The 20,078-nt window shown below is 56.7% G+C and overlaps 2 protein-coding genes and 1 long non-coding RNA gene across 10 annotated transcripts in view; 1 reads left to right on the top strand and 2 right to left on the bottom strand.

The window, feature by feature from the left end:
* The window catches only part of LRRC73 (leucine rich repeat containing 73), a 7,069-nt gene extending 819 nt beyond the window's left edge, over nucleotides 1-6,250 (top strand). The window contains exons 2-8 of the mRNA XM_035321638.1: nucleotides 17-38; nucleotides 113-432; nucleotides 909-1,069; nucleotides 1,938-2,060; nucleotides 3,257-3,357; nucleotides 4,008-4,191; nucleotides 5,812-6,250. Of these exons, the coding sequence (XP_035177529.1) occupies nucleotides 161-432; nucleotides 909-1,069; nucleotides 1,938-2,060; nucleotides 3,257-3,357; nucleotides 4,008-4,191; nucleotides 5,812-5,882 (912 nt within the window). The 5' untranslated portion in view covers nucleotides 17-38; nucleotides 113-160 and the 3' untranslated portion in view covers nucleotides 5,883-6,250. The remainder of the gene's footprint in view (nucleotides 1-16; nucleotides 39-112; nucleotides 433-908; nucleotides 1,070-1,937; nucleotides 2,061-3,256; nucleotides 3,358-4,007; nucleotides 4,192-5,811) is intronic.
* The window catches only part of LOC118164233, a 34,320-nt gene continuing 14,836 nt past the window's right edge, over nucleotides 595-20,078 (bottom strand). The window contains exons 3-4 of the long non-coding RNA XR_004749385.1: nucleotides 7,846-8,670; nucleotides 595-607 (exon numbers count right to left, since the gene is read on the bottom strand). This is a non-coding gene — a long non-coding RNA (uncharacterized LOC118164233). The remainder of the gene's footprint in view (nucleotides 608-7,845; nucleotides 8,671-20,078) is intronic.
* TJAP1 (tight junction associated protein 1) overlaps nucleotides 5,788-20,078 on the bottom strand; it is a 39,831-nt gene continuing 25,540 nt past the window's right edge. For 5 of the 8 annotated variants that reach the window (XM_035321629.1, XM_035321631.1, XM_035321630.1 and 2 more), the window contains 7 exons: nucleotides 17,237-17,265; nucleotides 16,002-16,163; nucleotides 15,287-15,353; nucleotides 14,787-14,816; nucleotides 13,452-13,559; nucleotides 12,706-12,789; nucleotides 9,684-11,103 (listed from right to left, as the gene is read on the bottom strand). In XM_035321629.1, the coding sequence (XP_035177520.1) occupies nucleotides 9,787-11,103; nucleotides 12,706-12,789; nucleotides 13,452-13,559; nucleotides 14,787-14,816; nucleotides 15,287-15,353; nucleotides 16,002-16,163; nucleotides 17,237-17,265 (1,797 nt within the window). In that variant the 3' untranslated portion in view covers nucleotides 9,684-9,786. Of the gene's footprint in view, nucleotides 5,800-7,857; nucleotides 7,862-9,682; nucleotides 11,104-12,705; nucleotides 12,790-13,451; nucleotides 13,560-14,786; nucleotides 14,817-15,286; nucleotides 15,354-16,001; nucleotides 16,164-17,236; nucleotides 17,266-20,078 lie in introns of those variants that run through there. The other 3 variants (XR_004749383.1, XM_035321635.1, XM_035321634.1) reach the window with 3 other exon arrangements.

The raw sequence follows: 20,078 nt of genomic DNA, 5'->3' as shown, positions 1-20,078 counted from the left end.
AAGGCTGCGCGGTGACGCCCCCGGGGCCGCGGTGGGCCGGGCCGGCATTGCCCGGCGGCGGCGGCGGTGTTGGCGCTCGCCCCGGCCCGCAGCGCGGAGAGCGGCTCCCCCCCGGGGCTCCGCGGGCGGCGGCGGCGGCGGCTCCCCGAGGCGGGGGAAGATGCTGCCGGGGTCCATCCAGATCTCCGGTGAGACGCTGTCGGGCGCGGAGATCCGGGACATCTGCGAGAGCCTGCGGGAGAACTCGGTGCGGCTGCTGTCGCTGCGCGGCTGCCAGCTCTCGGAGCGGGACTTCGGGCACGTCTGCCGCGGGGTGGCCGAGTCCCGCTCCCTCGCCCAGCTCAACCTCAACCTGGGCATCGTCTCCAACATCAACCGCGTCAAGCAGCTGGCCGAGGCCCTCAAGACCAACCGCTCCGTCCAGTCCCTCTTGTGAGTAGCGGGGAAGCCGCGGGGTGCCCGGCTGGGTGATGTTTCGGGGTGCCCAGCCTGGCGGGGACGGCAGCTCCCCAGAGTTTACGTCTCGTCGGAGGAGAAACGTCCTTGACATTGCAGGCACTAATCCCTCGCCCTTGTCCAGGTTGGGGGGAGCTAGCTCCGCTCCTGCCTGGTCAACGCGGTTTCAGCCCCGTCCCCCCAAACCTGGGCTCCCCCGGTGCTGAGAAGGACCTGCCTGAGCCTCGCCGGTGTCCTCCGCACCCCCTCATCCCTGCCGGGAGAGGAGAGCCCCCGTAGCTGCCGGCTGCCCCCCTCTGCAGAGCCTTCCCAGCGCTTTTCCCCTGTCTGACACTAGGATTTGTCATCCTCCTCCTCCTCACTTCACCCACTTCTCGCTCCCCACTGGGTTAGCTTGCCCCTGGGCCGCCAGGAAGAAGGCTCCGTGGTAATTTTCCCTTTTACCTACGCAGCCTCCATGGCAGTCCCCTGACAGATGCAGGCTTGGCCCTCCTCAACCCTGCGCTCTCCATCCATCCTTCGCTGGTGGCTCTGGATCTGGGAGACTGCATGCTGGGGGATGAAGGCATCAACCTTATCTGTGGGCTCCTGCCACCCGATGGGGCTAAGTCAGGTAAGCACCAGGAGCCGTGGGCTGCACAAGAACCAGCAGAGCTTTTACATGGAGCAGATAGATGCAGCAGTAAATCCTCAGCCCTGGGAGAAGCAGGCTCTGTAGTTTGGGCTCAGGAATTTATATTCCTGACTAAAGTAAAGCAGAAAAGCCAAGCAATATAGGGCTGGTTCCCTTGGGCAGGCATGAGCTTTCTGCTATTGATCTGTCCTGCTGGCAGTTTGTTGCTCAGAGACCAACAGGTTGCTTCTGGTTTATGACAGGAGCGTTTGAAACTGGAGGAGGGGAGAGCTTGGGCTTTGCATTTATTAGTTTGCATTTATGTGCTGATAATGACCACAGATAAATATATGGTGTACCCCCTACCCCAGCACTTGGGTTCACTGTCAGTGCCTGAGAATTATCCCCGCTTGTGGGTGCACTCAGTGAGTGTGTAGATGGGTGGTTATAGCCTTAGTGCCAAGCTCAGATCTTTACAGGGGATAATCTTTAGTAGTCTGATGCTGGTGGGTCAATTAACACAGGAGCTGGCAGTACCTTAGGTAACAGCACCAAGTCACCTCCTGCCACCTCCTTCTAATCAGCCACCTCACACACCCCTTGCTTGTCTCCGTTGTGCTTGCTATTTAGGGTAAGCAGAACACAGGTTGTGAGAGCAGAGAAATGGGGCAGTCACAGCATGGGCAGATGAAGGGGCCCTGTGGAAGGCAGTGATATAAAAAATGATGTTTGTCAGAGCAAACCAAACCCTGTAGCCTGTCGGAGTACAGAGGACATGACTCAGAGCTGCTCTGGCTAGCTGTACTAGTTCCCCTTTGGCTGCTTTGGTGATCCTCAGGCTCTGGTTTGGCTTCTCCCTCCTCTCCAGGCCTCAAAGAGCTAACGCTGAGCGCCAACCCAGGCGTCACAAGCAAAGGCTGGGGACGCCTGGCCATTGCGGTGGCTCACAGCTCCCAGCTCCGAGTGCTGAACCTGGACTACAACCCCTTGGGTAAGCTGGGGGACCGGGGAGGGCGAGCAGGGGACGCTGCACTCCTGCCTTCCCGGGCTTGTGCAGTTTGCTTTGGTGGGCAGCCAGGGACCGAGCTCTGCATGGGCAGCAGAGCTTCACCAGCAGGATGGGGCAGTTTCTTGCACCGGTCTTTTCTGGTCCCCAGCAGTGAGTTCACCCTGCCAAGCACCCTCAGTTGTCAAGAAGCCAGCCTTGCTGGTCTGGGCGGCATGGCCACGTGCCCTGCTGGCAGGTGCAGGAAGGAGGTTGTGCCCTGCTTCCATTTGTCATCACGTTTGACCCCCTGCTTCTGCCCCGTTGCCAAAGTCCCGTGGCCTGACGTCAGCTTGGCAGAAGCCGAACATCCCCCTGCTCCCCCCTTCCCTTCTGGAGCAGGGAGGAGGAGGAGGAGAGGCTGGCATGGGTTGCCATAGAAACCAACTCTCTCCAGCTCTGCTGCAAGGTGGTGAGGAGGAGACCAGGCCATGCCTCCCTACCAGGAGCATCATCAGCTGGGCGCTTCCCACCTCGCTTTTCTGCTGGAAACGGAGCCTCATTCCAGGCCCTGTCTGAGCAGGCACCCCCTCCAGGGCAGTGAAGGCCCTGGGGTGTTACCTGGTGTCAGCCTGGTTTTCCTCAGGAGAGAAGGTGTTGCAGTCATACATCCCCAGGGAACGTCAGGAGAACACGCTGGAGTCTCTTCAATGGTGTTGATCCCCAGTGCCCCCGGTCCTGCTGCACCCACCCACAGAAGTCTCCCCCTTTCCAGGGTGGCAGCCCTTCAGCTGGCACATAGTCCTCCACCAGGCTCTAACTTTCCCTTAGATTACTCAGCTCCTTATTCTGCATCTGAGATTCCTTTCAGGGAATATTAAAGGCCCTCACATCCTTGAGTAGAAAGGAGATGTGGGCAGACACAGTTCCATGGGGAATAAAATCCATTTCACTGTGCTCTTTTGTGTTCCCCCTGACAATCGGTGACTGTTCCCATGCCCCCAGAATGGTGCACCTTTACCTTCTCTCTTTTCTCAGTTAACAGCTTTTTTTTTTTCCCCTGAGGTAGCTGAGACTCGGAAGTTGTCTGATGGCAGAAATTCAGAGGGTGTTTCCATGACAGCCCCAGCCCCACGAGGACAGGGGGTGGTATGTGAGCGAAGGCAGGTGCTGCCAACAGCCCTGGTTTGCTTCTCCTCCAGGTGACCAGGTAGCAGGGATGCTTGCTGTCGCTGTGGCCTCCAGTCGAACCCTTGAAGTTCTGGATTTGGAGGGAACAGGACTTACCAACCAGTCAGCCCAGGTGAGGAAACCTGTTACTCTACAGCATCACTGAAGCCTCAGGGGCATAGGTCCTGGCCTTCTATAGAGGCACTAGGACCTCTACTGGCCTCCTTCCCCTTTCCAGAGTCCACACACACACATCCCCTTCCCTCCCATGCACCCAGAGGTGCTGCTACTTTCCCCAGACCCACAGCATTCAGCCGCAGGAGGAGCTTGGAAGTCACAGCTCTGACCTAGGGCTCCTGGGCCTCCCTCGAGTCAGCAGAGAAAGTCACACTGCTCCATCTGTAGTTTGGGTTTCTTGGAAGAAGTAAGGGTTGGATCTGTGATGGAGAATCAGAGGTTAAGTTCTGTGTGCAGATGGGGCCAAGGTTTGTTAGCACAGGCCTTCAGAGCTCCAGCTCCCAGCAGTAGGAGGGACCTTGCCTAGGTATGTGGGAGCAGCAGGTGTAGACCAGTCTCCTTTATGGGCAGAGCCAGGAAATCCAGGCTCAGTTCTTCCCACAGAAAGACAAGAAGTCCTCAGGTTCTTAAAAAGTCTGGCAGAGGGATGGCAGAGGTAAGAGGAGGGCTGGAGCTTGTGGGCAGACAGGGCACTGAAACTCTTCTTGTTGAACCTAGCTGCTGTTTGTGCTGCTTGTCAGCCTGCTTATCTCACTCTCTGCCCAGACCTTGCTGGACATGGTAGAGAATTATCCCACAGCCCTACGGACACTCATCCTGGCGGAGAACAACATTAGTCCTGAGCTGCAGCAGCAGATCTCTGACCTGCTCTCGGAGGGCGAGGAAGAGGAGGAAACGGAGGCTCGTGAAGTCACGGCCAGGGAGAAGAACCCCTGGATCTGCCAGAACAGTAAGAGCTCTGGGGCCTGGCGTGGTGGGGCTGGCAGACAGCAATAGCGATGTCCAGGGTGTTTCCTGTGCCACTGGTCTCTCACGGTGGGGTTGGTGAATGATATCTGTCCCTTAGCCCTGTGAGCTGGAATCCAGACAGCCTCCAGCTTCACGTGAAGTAGCGTTGGGCTGAGCCTGCTTGGAAAGGGAACCTCCAAGGACAATGCAGCAAAGAGTAGAAACGGTACCTCAGAGGCGTTTTTCCTGATGCTGCAGGAATTAAATCTGTGCAAAGCCTTAAAACCAAGGGCAGGAGCATTAAAGATCTCAGGGGCCTTTGCCAGATATCCTAGCCAAAACTCGTATCATTCCTCACTGCTTGCAGAACCTCCCTGGAACAGGCACAGGATCAGCTATTCCTATCTCTGTGGCCTAAACTCGTGAGGGGTGAACCAGGTGCCACAGCCTGCTTGTGCAGTGGCTCGTAACAGAAACAAAGGTGTATGAGGGAAATATCAATAGCCTGTTGCGTGTGTGTACACAATATTGTATATTGCCATGCCTACATCATGATCCTGCCGGCTTGGTGGTTTGGGTTTTTTCTTTTTTTCAACTAACACCTTTAATTGTCCTTCCTCCCTCCTCCCAGTTCTAATATCAGGCTAGCAGACAAGCCCAACCACTCCCAGCACCTCACAACATCTGGTTCTTCATTTGTTTTATGGCTATAAAACTCCTTTGCTGGCAGCTTTGGCCAAGTTTGGGATCCAGTTTCCAGAAACTGATCCCCAAAACAGAGATCCCCCTCTGCAGTTGTGAATATGCATGATCTGGATCTGAAGCACATGGGCACTAACTATCCCCCCCCCTCGCATCCAGGAAAAACACTATTTTCTGCTGTTTAGAAAGTCTGCTGGATGGAAAACCAGTACCCTGCTGGCTTCTGACTTGATATGCATGCCCATCCTCCCTGCAGCCAGTTTACTTGGCAGGGGGAGTCACCGAGTTCCCAGCCAGCGCTCTGTGCCATGCCAGAGCCAGAAAACTGCCCTCGCCTTCCTGAAGCCAGGCAGAGGAGGGCCGCACAAACCCTTCATTCACACGGCACAAAATCCGGATTTCCAGACCCCTGCTGCCACAAAATGGCTGCTTGCCCGCCGCGTTCCCCGTTCTCGGGAAGGCTCCACCAGCACCCTGCGTGGGTCTGGGCTGCGCGCAGCCTGCCAGCTCATCCCAGCTGGACGCTGCCTGTGGAGCTGAAAAGATTTCAGTGCGTGCAGGTTTAAAGGTGTGGGGCTGGCTAAAGGCACAGCTGGGTGAGCAGGACCGATCACAATGCACCTATGCGGCGGGGAGGCTTCAGGGTGTTCAGAGATGATGTTCCTCTTGACAGCCAAGTACCCCAAGCTGCTGGGAGATAAATATAGGTCCTCACCCTGGTGTCTTACTGCTGTCTTTGCCAGACATCTCCTAACAGTGATTCCCCAGAACCTGAGCAGGCCTAGTTCCTACTTAAGCTCCAAATCATCTCAGCGGTTTGCAACCCACCTCGCAGGGCTGTAATTCCTCATCCTCACCTCTGGATCCACGCTCTCCCGCAGCCCAAAAGGCTCACGGTTTTCTCCCTCTCTCGACACAGCTCCCAGCTCCCAGATGGTCCTGATGACGTCGGGGCTCGGGGACAGCCTCTTAGCAGAAACAGAGATGTAGCTGGGCTACCCTGCCTGCTTCTGCCAAGGAGAGCGCCGCGTGCGTGGCCGGCGTTCGCACCACACGCCGGGGGAGCGCGCACCCACCAGTCCCCGTGCCTTCGGTGAGCTGCCCCGAGGGTCCTCTCGCACATTTCACGTCCTGTCGACGCTCCCTCAGCTCTCTGAGCGCCGGAGCCTGGTCCGAGTGAACCTCCACACGCGTCTCTGTGTTGTCACACGCCCCGTCGGCCGCTTGTGATTGTCCAGTCGCTGCATGTGTAGCTCACGCTGCCCTGCCTCTCCCCCACGCCTGGCTGCGCCCCGCAGCGCGCGGGCTGTATTTATTCAGATGTGTATAAGAGATGGTCTTTCTATTGTCCTGCTGTCGTGACGAGAGTTTTATAAAGGTCACAGACGTGGCACCGCTCGCAGCCACCCGAGCCTCGGTCACTCCGCTCCCTCTGGACGGGGCAGCGGGGTGACAGCCTTCATGCTGACACAGAAATGGTGTCAAAAAGGGGAATTTCCTCCCTCGCAGCTGCAGGAGGGGCACGATAGCGGTGCCCCGGCCCTGCCTATGGGCAGCAGGGGGCAGCACCGCCCGGGGCTGGGACCAGGACACGGCCTCCCCTGGCTCCCCCCCAGGGGCTGCTCATGGCCCAGCCGAGCTGCAGCTTGTCTCCTGAAGCACAAGAAACAAGGCTCTGGATGGCAGCAGTACCTCAGCCCAGCTGGGAGAGGGCTCAGCTGCTTTCTAGGCAACTCTGAGCCTGCTTATGGCATCCCAGGGTTCATCCCAAAGGGGGTTTGAGAGAGCAAGCCTCGCCTTCACAGCCTTTAAATAATGTGAAAATTGCCCGTGTTACTTAACCAGGCAACTCTGGGAAACGTTAAAAAACAACCCACTCTTTTTTTAAGCTGCCATCAGCCTCTGAGTCAAAAGTGACACGAGTCACTCCTGCAGGCTGTCTGATCTTTGAGCTGCCCATATTCAGTTCCCAGAGCATCTGCTCTGATAGGATTACAGCTGTAAAACACCAGTCATATTACTCCTGTCATATTACACCATATTACTCCTTGTCTGGGACTCTGCCTCTTCTCCAACACAAACAACTTAATTTGCACAAACACCTCGAAAGACTGCTGCCAAGGCAGGTGCAGAGTGAATGACCAGTGAATTCACATCTGCCTGGCAAGCTTACAGGTGGCACGCACGCTCCAGCAAGCTCAGCACATCGTGCCATGAGAGGGCCTCTGCTCCTCCACACATGCTCAAGAGCGGTCTGGTCCTGATCCTTCCCCAGGTGAGAAAACGCTACAGCCATCACCCCTTACTTTTAAAATAGTTTATTTCTGGTCTTAAAATATACATCAGTTTGAAAATTTCAGAAAAAAAAAAAACACATTAGTTACAGATTAACAGTCTGGAGTTGGGACACTTGGAAGTGGGGTCAGCTCGAGGCCCCAAAGCCAACGCTGCCGGAGGGGAGGAGCGCAGCGGGCAGGCACCACGCCAGCCAGGCAAGGGCTCTGCTCCTCTTGAGGCTGCCCGCTCCCTCTCAGTGCCTGCCTCACGCTGTAAAACAACACGTGGGAAGGCTTTGGGCACTCGGTTCCCACCCCTCCGTTCCTCCACGGTTTTGCTTTTAGGCTACGGCAACCAAAAGCAGAGGGGAGGCCAGCTCTGCCCAGCCCCGTCAGCTGGGACAAGAGGGCGGGTTCTGTCCCCTGACCAGCAATGCCAGGAGAGATGGGACTGAGCCCCGAGCGCAACGGGAGCGTGGGCTAACCCCCGGCAGCTCCCGTGGCTGTGCTGTCCCACGGCTGTCCCACAAGTGCTTTGAGAGGCAGAGGAGCTCCCAGGGAGCGCCCATCCCCAGGTGACGCCCGGCAGCTGCTGCAGGTGGAAGCCCTCAGCAGTGCTGCAGAAGCAGCGCAGCAGCACAGTGGCAGAGGAGAGCGAGTGCAAGGACCCCCCCGACCGCTTACAGGACGGGAGATAATGCCCTGCAAGCTAAGGGGGGGCTTCTGCTCTCAGCACCAGCCTGTCAGCACAGGAATCGAGTGGAATACTGTAGTGAAATACTGAGCCCCGGCTCCACAGCTGCCTGAGGTGGGACACGCGGTGACCGCGCAGGGGACCCCGAGCCACCTGCAGAGGCACCAGAGGCCTGCAGCTCCCTTTCACAGGCCCTGGAGCCTCCAGGCCGGAGCTGAGGCCCCAGCTGCAAGCAGCCCTCTGAGGAGATGTGGATTTGGGGAGGGGAGCAGGGCCCCGGGCAGCTTTTGGCTGCGCCTCTGGCTGTTGGCTCCCTCCCTGGCAGAGGGATGCTCTCCTCCGGCACAGCAGGGAGCACTAACGGAGCAGGGCAGGAAGACAACGCAAATCGAACTAAAAAAGAAGAAAAAAAAAAAGGAAAGAAAACAGGCCAAGGGCAGCCAGCAGGTGCAAGGGGAGCACAGCCCAGGAACCAGGCTAACCCTCTGCCCTCACACCCCTAGGCCAGGTGAGAAACACGAGACAGACAAGGGCACAGGACGAAATTAAAACGGGCTACGTAAGCCCTCAAAAAATACCTACATCTACAGACCTCTCCCCTTCCCTCCCCCCTCCCCAGTAAGACACTGAGCACACGAGACAGTGAAGAAAAGTCACGATATCACGCTACGCTAGGAGAAAACACGCACAGAGGCCCTAACCCAGAAGGGGAAGCCCCGGAGAGGCACCAGAGCCAGCCTGGAGCCCCCCGCCCAGAAAAGGGGGCACGAGGAGACCCTGGCAAAGGGCTGCTACTGAGCCTTGAGAGCTCTGCCCTCGCATCCCCATGGGCCCTGCACGAAGCCCTGCCCCGAAAATGCCAGTAGCATCCTTCACGCCTTGCTCCCCCGGGGCAAGATCTTGTTCCCAAGTCTGGAGGGATTTCTGCAGGCTGATGAGAGGGGAGCGCGGCTCGGAGCTGGGCCTCCTCAACACGCCCTCAACGCAGGCAGCAGACTGGCTGCCAACCGCTGCGTCTGTTTATGCAGGGTGGGGAAAGGAAAAACAATACACCCCAAAACCAAAGGCTCGGGAAGAAGAAAGAAGCCCACCCAAGAGCAGAGAGTCAGCACCGTTCCAACAAAACAACAGCACGGAGAGCGGGGGAAGAGGTGTGAGGGAGGAGACGCACAAACAAACCCCAAAAAACAAACCTCCTCTGCCCGGGGAGGGGGCGGGCTGGCCCCCAGGTCCCCAGCAGGTAGCACCGACGCTGGGGGTGCCGCAGCACGGGGACCCATGTGCTGAGCCCGTGATGGGGGAGCCGAGCTACGGGGACATGCAGAGGCAGATTCTGCAGAACCACCCAAAGGGCTGGGGGAAACCAAAAGCCAGCAGGAAAATAAAGACGCCAGCATCCCCCAGGGGGGCAGAGCCATCCGCTGGGGGACTCCTGGTGCCCCACTCCCGGCCCCTGGGGGCTCCTGCGGAATCAGACACCACCACGCAGGCTCTCTGCCCCGTTGGCACAAGTTGAAAGAGAGCAGAGCAGCTGCGGGCACCAGCAGGAGAGCAGCCGGGGCCTCAGGTACCTGAGTGGGAAGGGGAAAGGGAAGATGAGAGCACGGAGAGGCAGAGGCACCAGGACGAGGGGTACCAAGAACAGAGTCCGGTACAGGCACCAGTGTGAGGCTGCAAAGAGAGCCGCGAGCGCGCCGGGGCAGTGGATGTGCTTCTGCACAATGTGTGCTAGTACTGGGGGCGCGCCTGGAAAGGAGGACCCCAGCTCTTGCAGGTAGCAAAAGAAGAGAATAAATATAAAATTTCAGAGCATAGCCCAGAGTTCCCCCTCAGGGAAGAGGGTACTGAGAGGTTTCTTCCTCAGAAGGCGGGGAGATGGAAGCATCCCACAGCTCCGCAGCACGCAGCTGCTGCTGCTCCTGCCTCAGCTGAGAAGGTTGCCTTGCTCCTGGGCTTGCGTCAGGCTGTCCTTGCGGTGTAGGTGGTGGACCCCCATCCTCTTGGGGCTGCGGTGCGGTCGGCTGAAGGGAAGCTTGACCCTGCTCTCTCCACTCTCCTCCTGAGCTCCTCCTTGGTTGCTCTCCTTGCTTCCCTGGAGCAACATTTCTCTCTCATCAGCTGGGCTCTCGGGCAAGCCAAGGTCCACATAGTCCTTGTGCTTCTCCGGTGGGGGGCTTCCAGGCTCAGCGGTGCCTCCACCGCTTCCCTGCAACAGCTTCTGGGCTTCATCCTGGGAGAAATCCGTGCCATAGTCTGAGGAGAAATGGCTCCTGCGGGCTCTGGACTCAGTGCTGTCGGTGTCCATGCTCGAGTCCCGGCTCACGGTCCAGCTGCAGCTCTGTGCGGACTCCTCACCATCCGAGTAAGCCGAGGCTGCCCTACCCAGCTCCTGCATGGAGCGGCTGAACCTCTTCTGCAGCTCAGGGGCCGTGTCGCGGCTGAAGGCCGTGCGGTTCATCAGCACCTGCTCCGAGGTGGGGGGCGCCTTGTCCACGAACATCCGCTGCCAGTTGGCCAGCAGGTCCTCCTCAGAGCTGGCAGAGCTGGCGAAGGCGCTCGGGATCTGGGGAGGGCTGCTGAACGGGCTGCTCTGGGAAGAGCCGTGAGCCCTGGCTGCTTTGGGGGACTGCTGGCAGGAGCAGCTGGAGGCCGAGCGGCGCCCTTCTGAAGCGGGGCTGCTGGGGAGCGTGCGGTGCCTGTCACAGCTCTCGTCTTCGCTCTGCACCAGGCTGAGCGAGATGGCCTGGCGCGTAGCATACGTACAGTTGGGCAGGGGGCTGTTCTTCGGGATCCTTACCTTGTCCTCGGAGAACTCGATCACTTTGCGCCCGGGGTACATGGGGTGGGGAGGTGATGGTGTAGGGTAGGGACTTAGCTTCTCAAAGGCTGGCACGTCCTCTGGCACGCTTTCCACGCTGCTCTGCGGCTTGCAGCCACCGTTCTGCTGCTTGCCCGCATCCCCTCCCTCCTTCCCCATCTGTCCTGCGCTGTTGCAGGCATCGGGAGGGGCTCCACTCATGTCCACATGCACAAACACGTCCTCAGCCATGGGACAGCTGCCACTGCTGGACTTGGCTGAATTCAGCACCAGAGATTCTGGCTTCTCCAAGACTCTGGCAATGACCGAGGTGGGCACAACGTCAGACGGGGCCAAGGTATGGGTTGCCTCTTGGCCAGGGCCTGAAGACTCCTGAGTGCTGTGCAAATGCTTATTGACCATGTCCTGCAGCTCATACGGAAGCTGGGGAGAAGGAAAAGGACATCAGAAGAGTACTGCCACAGAAACCATTAAGTTCCACTTACCCTGCCTTTTCCAACCAATCTTCATGTGTACTTTTACTCCTTATCTCGATCCTAACATTCATCCAACTTGCCTTGAGGTAGATCTCTCTTTCCAAAGAGAACCTGCCCCATGCAAGGGACTAACAAGGTGCTCTCGCTGTCACACCGGTCATGTTTCTAGGCCATGGCTCACAGACCCACCTTGGAAAAAGACCAAGAAAAGATGGCGTGGGGGACTGAGTGCGAGCACAGAGACAAGGCCCAGGCAGCGCATGCCAGGGGGAGGTCTATTGATCTGTGGAAAATCAGCTGGTGGCTGCACCAAAGTGACTGAACAGCCCCCAGTGCTGGGGCCTGCAGAGCTCCCCACACGCGGTAATTACAGCCTGGCCGCCTTGGCAGCCTGCCCACGGATCAGGATCGATGCCTTCCTGCGTCCCCGCCGATGCCACTTCCTCACTCTCTCCATTTCAGAGAGGCAAATGTGAGGTTTAGCGCTGCCCCTTGTCCTGAAAATGGGTGCTGCTGTTCTCCCCGTCACCCTGGCAAGCCCACCGCTGCGGAGCGTGGACAGCAGAGCTCCACAAGCCGCTCCGTGACACAACGAGGTCTGTCCTGTGTCACGGCCAGAAGGAAACCCTGCCCAAAGCTGGAGGCACAGGGCACGGTGCGTGAGAACAGCTGGCTGTGGGGCAGACTGCCCGCACAGCTGCTCGGCACCGACCCCCTCCAGCGTGGGACACGGCACTCTGGGGGGGGCAAATGCAAAGCCCTGGGGAGGGGAGACAGCTGGGAGAGGGGTCAAGGTTACGCCAGCAGTAACTGATACACTGACCTCAAGAGGGCTAATTTGAGACACAATGGGGGAGGGGGACGCATTGGTCACCTGCTACGTTCCTAAAGATGAGCACATGGTTTTGCTGAGAGGAACGTATCAAGGGCTGGAGACTAGGGGCACAGGCAAAGAGAGGGCTGGGGCACGGCCCTGAATGATATTCCCAAGCAGTGATGCTACTAACATGGAAGGCCTGGAGTCCGCCTTTGCTTACCCTGAAGGCAGGATGAGCTGAACAGACCCCACAAGGGGGAGCATGTCTTGGTACCAACTTCTCCCATTCAGGTAGCCTAAAAGACACTCGGTGTTGCCCCCCAAACTGCTCCTCAGAGCAAGTGAAGCAGGGTCAGCCTCCTGCGGCTTGACTCCTTACCAGCCTGCATGGCCCTTGCACATGGACAGGTGAGAAAGGAAAGAGGACGGAGCAGCGTAAGAGAGAGGTCTGTCCTCCTGCCAGCTTCCATCAGGCACCCAGCAGGCTATCAAATTCAAGGTTATTGTGCTTTTTATAACAGTTCCTGGCTGAGCTGTGAAATGGAGCTGGTGTGAAAGAGGAGCTGGCAGAGGCTCTGTGCTGCCTTCTCAGTGGGAGTGGGAACAGGAGCCCCCCCACACCTCTGCTGAGGCTGAAGGCTGAGAGCCCAACGGCCCTGCAGAGAAAGCTGAAAAAGGCAAGGCGCAGGTGGAAACCATGAGCTTCCCCACCTCAGAGGGACTGCTACTCACATCAGCAAACTTGTGGTTCCTGAAGTGGGACTTGTTACACTTGAGCAGCTGTACCGCGAGGTTACAGTCCTGTCGGTAGCGTTCCTGCAAGACAGGGCACAGTGTGCAGCCGTGTCAGACTCAGATACCTGCTACCCGAAAAGGCACCACCTGTCCAGGTGCTGCTCAAACAGCAGATAGCATGTGATGAACCGCTCGTGAGGGCACCCGCCTTCTGCACACCACCGTGTATTTCTTATGGCTCAGCCAACACGTCCCCTTCAACTCCTCCTCTCTGGGGAGTTAAACAATCTCCAGAAGTTCCATCAGATTTGCCAACCCATCCCAGAGCTCTCAGCCGTGCCTGCAGACACTGCCTGATGTCAGGCATCTTGCAGACAGACCGGAGGGAATTGAGAGCAGTTAATGGAAATAGGCACTGGATCTAGGAGCTTCTACATGAATAGTGTGGAAAAGGCGTCAGTTCCCTCCCGTTTATAGAGTAAGTGACCCCTCAGCAGGTACAGCCTGGGCTCAAACCTTAAGCTCAGACACCAAAAGAGCAATCAGCAGACCTGAGGATCAGCCCTTCCTTGCTCAATCCCTCAGGCCTTTTTCTGTTTGCCTGTCGCTACTGCTGTGTGCAACTCCCACGCCCCCATAAACACTGAAGTCTTTCTCATGCTCCTTTACACCAATGACCTTGAACTGGAGGAAAAGCCCACACCTCAACACACTGGCACAACCGTTTGCAGACTCACACTTACATTGAGTTCTTCCAGCTTGTTGATGGTAGTTTTCGCATCAAGCAATTTATTAGTGAGCTCTACAATCTCCCAGTCCAGCGTCTTGCGGTCCATCTCTGCCTTTTTGATCTGGGATGCAAGAACATAAGGTGTAAATCTCCCCAGTGCAGGAGCAACTGGCTTCACCACCCACCTCGCCCCAAGCATAGCACAATGACACGTTCAGCTGGGGTACAAAAACTTCTGGACAGACAGACAAGGGGGACAGCCTGGCTCTTCACCCAGGGAGGGACTCCAAAGGCAAGTGGAGCCAGCCACTCTGCTAGGTACAGAGGCAACAGGTGAGTTTAAACCTCCTTAGTGCAGGATCTCTTGTTGCAGCACAACCGCGTTTCCTCTCTGCCCTGGTTTATAGGGTGTCTGATGGAAAGATAGTGGGTTTGAATACCTCGTCCCATCCTGCCTCCAGCAGCAAGGAGCTCTAAGCTTGTGATACCCAGCCCTGAACTCTGGGGCAACAGAGCAAGAACACTGCCCACAACGGTCAGCAGTCTGTGCTGCATGGACAGAAGATTTGTTGGGCAGGGAAAGGGCACCGTCTTGAAAGAGCTCAAGCCTTGCTCTGGTAAGAAAAAGGAGCTGGAGCTCACCTAATGCCCACCTTCAAGTAGGCGGTCTTGTCTCTTTAGACTCCCTAACAGTTCAGGTGCAGGGCAGACAGAGACCCAGACGTAACAACAGCAGAGAGGGGCAACAGCTCAGAATACCCAAGCCATTCCCTCCTCAGGAAGCTCGCCCAACCCTGCCCTGAGCTGCTCCAAGGCTGTGACCACCAGGGCCCAGCCGTGTCACAAGTACAGCACGGTGACACAAGGGGGTAGGTTAGGAGAATCCTTCCCAGCTATTCAGTCTCTTTAGGCAGCAGCACAACGAATACTAACCCAAGAAATTCAAGTGACAGAGTAAGAACAAAAAAACCATCCTGGGCCACATGGAGGCAATCAGCACCGCAGCTGTTCGACTTGCCTGCTCACAGCCCGGAAGGGGAAAGAAAAGGGAGCAAATGAGGCTCACAGCCATCCACATCTTGCGCGGTGCCACAGCTCATGGGCACCGCTTCCCAGCACACCGCGCTCCAGCTGGCTCGGTGTCAAACGCTCGTAAGATGGAGCACTGCAAGCTAGGACCTGCTGCATCTGCGGGCAGCTGCTGGATACCAGGTGAGCCCTTGGCTGGACGAGGGCTGGGGGCCCCTCCATCTGGGCTGGTGTATGTGGGACTGACAATGAAACCGACAGGCTGAGGCACGTAAAGAGGAAAAAGAAAAAAAACAACACACAAACGAAAAGACGCAACTGCAAAAATCCAGCTTTGGCTGAGAGAGGCCTGAGAGGTGAGCGCGCCCAGCGTGTGCCAGCAGCAGCGTGGGGAGGAGAAAGAGAAAGAGAGAGAGGGGGAGGGAGAGAAAAGAAACAGCCATGAGTGTTATGAATGCACACAACAGACACACACGCACACTGGCTCTGCTCTGCCTGTCCCCGTCCCCCCAGGACGACCACCCCAAGCCTGGCTGGCACATCCCTGGCATTTTGAGAGGGACTGAAGCAACACGACGGAACACCATGCGGTTATGTTGTGGGCAACCAAGCTCACGTGCATGACCAAGTAGGGGCTCAGTAAATCAAGGAACCAGCTCATGACACCAGCCAGAAGGGGGAATAGATGGTCATGGCCAGAATCCCAACCCTCACCCATCTCCACGTCTGCTGGCTAAAGCCAGGGCCCCTTCCCCCTTCTGCTCCTAACACACAGGTCTCTTCCACCTCCTCTCTGTAGGGACTGAATAAGGCACTTACTAGGGCGTGCAGCTTCTCCTCCAGGTCTTGGTTGGTTCTCTGGGAGGCAGTGTAGCTGTTCTGCAACCTACAGAATCAAGGTTGTACACATGGGAATGGATCTCAGGCATTCACACAAGTCTTCTTCGTAACTGCCCAGCAAACCACTTACTCTGCAGCTCCAGAAAGATTGGTACTCACAGCACTAAGACAACCAGGCATACTAATTATGCCTCGCCTCTGCCATATAATGGCCTTCAGACCCCAAGTTACTAGAGGCAAGCTGAGGTTGGTTGGGTACCTTACGTGCTTTTGCTGGGGAGGGTGTGAAGGACTTTGGAGGATACCTCTGCTATGTGTGACCATGTGATCAGGGACTGTCTTTGATCTCTGAGGCACTATGTCCCAGGTAAAGTGGCGATGCCTTTACTTGCAGCTGTCAGTGGCTCCTTTTCCATGTCAGGTAGCCATCCAAGATGGATTCTGCCTTACATCCACTAAATGAAGAACTCCCTGTTGCTGACAACCCCTCAAGCTAGCAGCGTGCCTACGCAGCAGCCTGGAGGAAGCAATACTTGTGAAGCTTTTACCCTCCCCGCAGTCTGGGGAAGCACCTTTCTGAGGAGGTAGCATGCCTCTGATCAACACAACAGGGCACAGCCTGCTCAAACCAGACGAGGGAGTCCTTGGCAGAAGTGATCCCCCTAGTCCTGTCCCTCTTTCTTCTTTTCCATACCTACGGAATTTGTCTTTGAATTTCTCCAGCTCCTCACGGTTCTGGCCCAGCTCCATCTCCAGGTAGTCTTGACCTGACTCCAGCTCCCTCTCCATCGCCTCCATTTTGTTGGTCACGTACGTCAGCCGCCGGCGCAGCTCTTCGTTCTCATGCTGCAGCAACCTGGGCACACAGGAACAAGGTACCACTGAGCGCACGAGAGGCGCTCCACACCAGCACTGCCATCCCGCTGCCCTGCTCTAGGGCTCCCGATCCCACACCTGGGCCCCAGGGAGCCAGGAACTGAACTGTCAGGAGACCCCAGCCCATGCAGCACCACGGTTAGGAGAGGGAGGCTCAAACCCCCTGGGAGCAGGGGCAGAGAAGCCCACGCTAGCTGTGAGATCAGCTCCCAGCTCCCTCTCAGGTTACAGCGCTCGGATAAAGCACACTAGCCAGATGGGCTGCTCAGCTCACCGGTGAATGAAACCCACTCAATAATTCATCCCAGTCCAGGTTAGAAGAGCTGAAGGCAAAAGAGTACAAGTGTATTCTCCTCCCCTGAAGCTGTTCAAAAGCCCTCATGCCTTTAACACATGGCGGAAAGAGCACTCTATACAGCCTTGAGCCCAGCAGCAGAGGTGGTGGGGTGCACGTAGAGATGTAATCAGAGCTGTCAATCCCAGTCCAACATGAACTGCTCTGTTCCCCCCCAGCCAGTACATGCTTGGTGGTCAGAAGGATTTCCTGTTGTTTTTCATTCCGTTGTGCTCAGAGAAAGCCAGAAGCACTCTCTGGCAGTGCAAACTTGCTCCTCGCTAGTTAGAAGCACAGTGCTAGCAGCTGATTGTGCTCCGCACCACCACCACCACCGGGCCCAGTTCCCACCCTCACCCAGCAGCAGGCCTTTGCATGCTGGTTTTGGTGGCTCACACTACAGCAGTGGTAACAACATGAAGGCTTAAAAAAGGCATTCTTCCCTCCACCTGTATTAAAGGCTTTATCTCCTATTTTCCACCACACCCACCAACTCCTCTGCCTGCACCTGCACTGGAGATCTGTGTCCCCACACCTCCAGAGGTTGGCAAGGCACAGACCAAAGCTCTGCCCACATGGCCCCAAGAGGGCTGAAGATCTGAGGGGAGCCCACAGGGACAGTCAGCTTTTTGCTGTGCAGGTGGCACAACCAAGATGTGAGGGATCAGCACCCACGCAGAGGCGGCACAACAAGCGTAATGGGGGAGCAGGACACTTACTTCATCCTTTCTGCATCCGTCAAGGGCTCCTGCACAGGGAAGAAAACAGTTGTGAGACTCTTTCAGAGGAGGACTTGGTCTCATACTGTCCCATAAAGGACAATGTCTTGTTGCTAGACCCTAGCAGGGACTGTTCCTCACCTCTGAGGGCTCAGGCTAGGCAAGCTTAGAGGCTGGGATCTGTACGCACCACTCATCTGGCTGGCACTAGGACAGACTGTGTGTTCTGGTTGGGGGTAGAACAGCTGAACTGGAAACCACCACACAAGTCAGGTAACTTTACTCTCCCACCGTGCAATCTCAGCATCTCTTGCAACACAGTCACCTTTGGTGGTGTTTCACCCTCCTGCACATCCACGGTGGGTGGGTAGCAGGAATCTCACAGGCCAGCATGCATCAACAATTAATGTGCGACCGCAGCAATCACAACACCCTCGAGGCCTCGCAGAAGAATCAGTGTGTCATTTGGGAGATGAAAAGATGTGTCTGTCTACCAGCTACGCCAGCTAGATTAGGCTGTGAAAAGGGTTTCTTTCTGCAGACCTGAAGAGCGCCACTGTAATTATTCTGGGATGGCACAAGAAACACTGAAGGCCAGAAAAGCCTGTGAAAGAAGTGTTCTGGGCAAGATCCCCCGAGATGCTTGGAGCAGGGACGTGCAGAACAAGGAGAGACAGTGCTGCGACAGGAGCACGTGGCTCTGCTACTCTCACTCCCTTCACACTCTCTGTGCTAACCCAGAAGATGGTTGGTGCTTGCCAGCACAGCTGGGAGGGATTTAATTAGCACTAGCAACAACCAGATTTTTTGTGAAAGCTCAAGGCTGCGACCATTCTCAAAGCCCAAGCTGCCCACGGACTATTTTTGGGGCTTGGTATACCAGCAGCACTGCACAAGCCCCGAGTGCTGCCACACTTCAAATTGCCCATTAAGCAGCACAGCCAGCACCGGGCTTAGAGGCCCCGCCACAGGCAGTTGTGGATGAGGTTGCTCAGCTTCTAGCGACGTTACAGAAGGCAACCTCATCTCAGTCCTGGCCCTAAGACACCACGGGGCTGCTTCCTTCACCAGTGCATGTTTTATAAGGATACTCCTCAGTGCCTGCATATACCTTCCTGTCCTTAAAGGCAAAGCATCAGTCCATGCTTTCCTCACATCCTTACCCCACATGGCAATCAGTAATTCATGCGGAATTAGCTAGCAACCGCCTCCCCAACCCCTACACATCACATAGAGAAGTGACCCAAAGCAGGCTGGAGAAAAGAGATGGCATACAAAGACCTGAACCAGCCATCAAGGAGAGATCCAGTACCCCAGGATAGCCAGGCACGGGGCACACAGAGCACCAGGAGCCTCCCAATGCCTCCCGACAACAGAGCTGCCCACCTTCTGCCCTGCAGCCCGGGGGCCTCCAACCTGCAGACAATGGGGAAGCCTGCAGTGGGGAGAAGAGCACCAGCTCCTGCCTTCCTCCTGCCACAGGGAAGCTGGCTCCTCCCAAAAGATAAACCCAACCTGCAGCACTGACATGAGCAGCACCACAAGACAGCAGCTTCTGGGGATGAGGCACCCACAGCCAGAGGTCTGGGGGCCCGCTCTTTCCCCCCACGCTGGCATTACAGGTAAGGTGAGATCCAGGCAGGGGCTTTGGCCTTTGTGAGACCCCCGTTTGCAAGAGCCAGCAGACCTGGCACCTACCTTGTTTAGTGCCAGGCCGGAGGAAGGGGAGGATCTAGGTGGAGCAGGCCCTTCCTCCCGACTCCAGTGTGTTGGAGGGGAAAAGGATTCTTTCTCTGGGTGGTTCGGCTCCACTTTATGCTTCTGCCCAAATTTAGCAGACAGACGGTGTGGCTGTAATAGCTGTGAACAGGGACTGCTTTCATCCCTTCTGCCCTCTGCACTGCTTTTCCATGAAGACAGTGAGTGCTGCTGCCCAGAGGACGTCCCTGCCAGCCCCAGGTCTGCCAGCTTCTGTAGCTCATACTGACACAGATCTACCACCCTTCTCTCCAAGGAAAGAAGTTTCTCCTTACTGTTCTTTTTCCCAAGAATGGGCTTCTTTCTTAATCTGGAAACCCTCTCAGCCTCCTCTGCACGGTTTCTCTGACACGAAGCCGTTCCCAGCCCCTCACGTTTCTTTTCTGTTTTTCTTCTGCTTGGGCATGAGGATCTTTCTTTTGCACGTTTGCTTTTGACCTCTTCCAGACGACCTTCCCCTTGGCTTTCTGGGGCAACCCCCCTGGGGAAACGGGCAGAGTTCTGGTTTTGCTCTGCTCCCCTGGTTTCTCCCAGCGAGCGCAAGTGGACGGGACTCAGCACCCGCTGGGTAATCTCGTCCAGGAATTTGGAGAACAGCATTTTGTCTTCTCTGAGCTTCTCCTTGCGCTTGACAGAGTCGGCAGCACTACCGCTGCTGCGCTCCAGCGAGCGTTTCTCCCTGCAGCCGAGGCACAGCTGCGGATCACTGTACTTGCGTGAGCCACGGCCACGGGACAGCGTCTCGACTGAGCGGGACTTGCGTAAGGTCTCCGGGCTCGTGCCTGTCCGCAGGCTGGTCTGCTTTAAGATCCCTTTCAGAGGCAGGTGCGTAGAGGAGACCCGAAACTTCCCTGGTGTCAGGACTTCAGGAGGCTCTTTAAACATCAGTGAGCGTTCCAGGCTTCTGCTCTTGAAAGAGCAAGTAGGGTGGTGTTTTTCATCTCCAGACACCACGACTGTCTCCATGCTACGGCTCACAAATTTGCTGAGGTGCCCACGAGCACGGTTCGGGCACCGCTTCCCACTTCGCTGTCCCATCCTCCTACCATGCGGCAGCGTTGGCAAGACCGTCTGGCTCTTGACG

Source organism: Oxyura jamaicensis, chromosome 3, assembly GCF_011077185.1.
Source record: "Oxyura jamaicensis isolate SHBP4307 breed ruddy duck chromosome 3, BPBGC_Ojam_1.0, whole genome shotgun sequence".
NCBI lineage: Eukaryota > Metazoa > Chordata > Aves > Anseriformes > Anatidae > Oxyura > Oxyura jamaicensis.
This window is presented reverse-complemented; position numbering and strand designations above follow the sequence as displayed.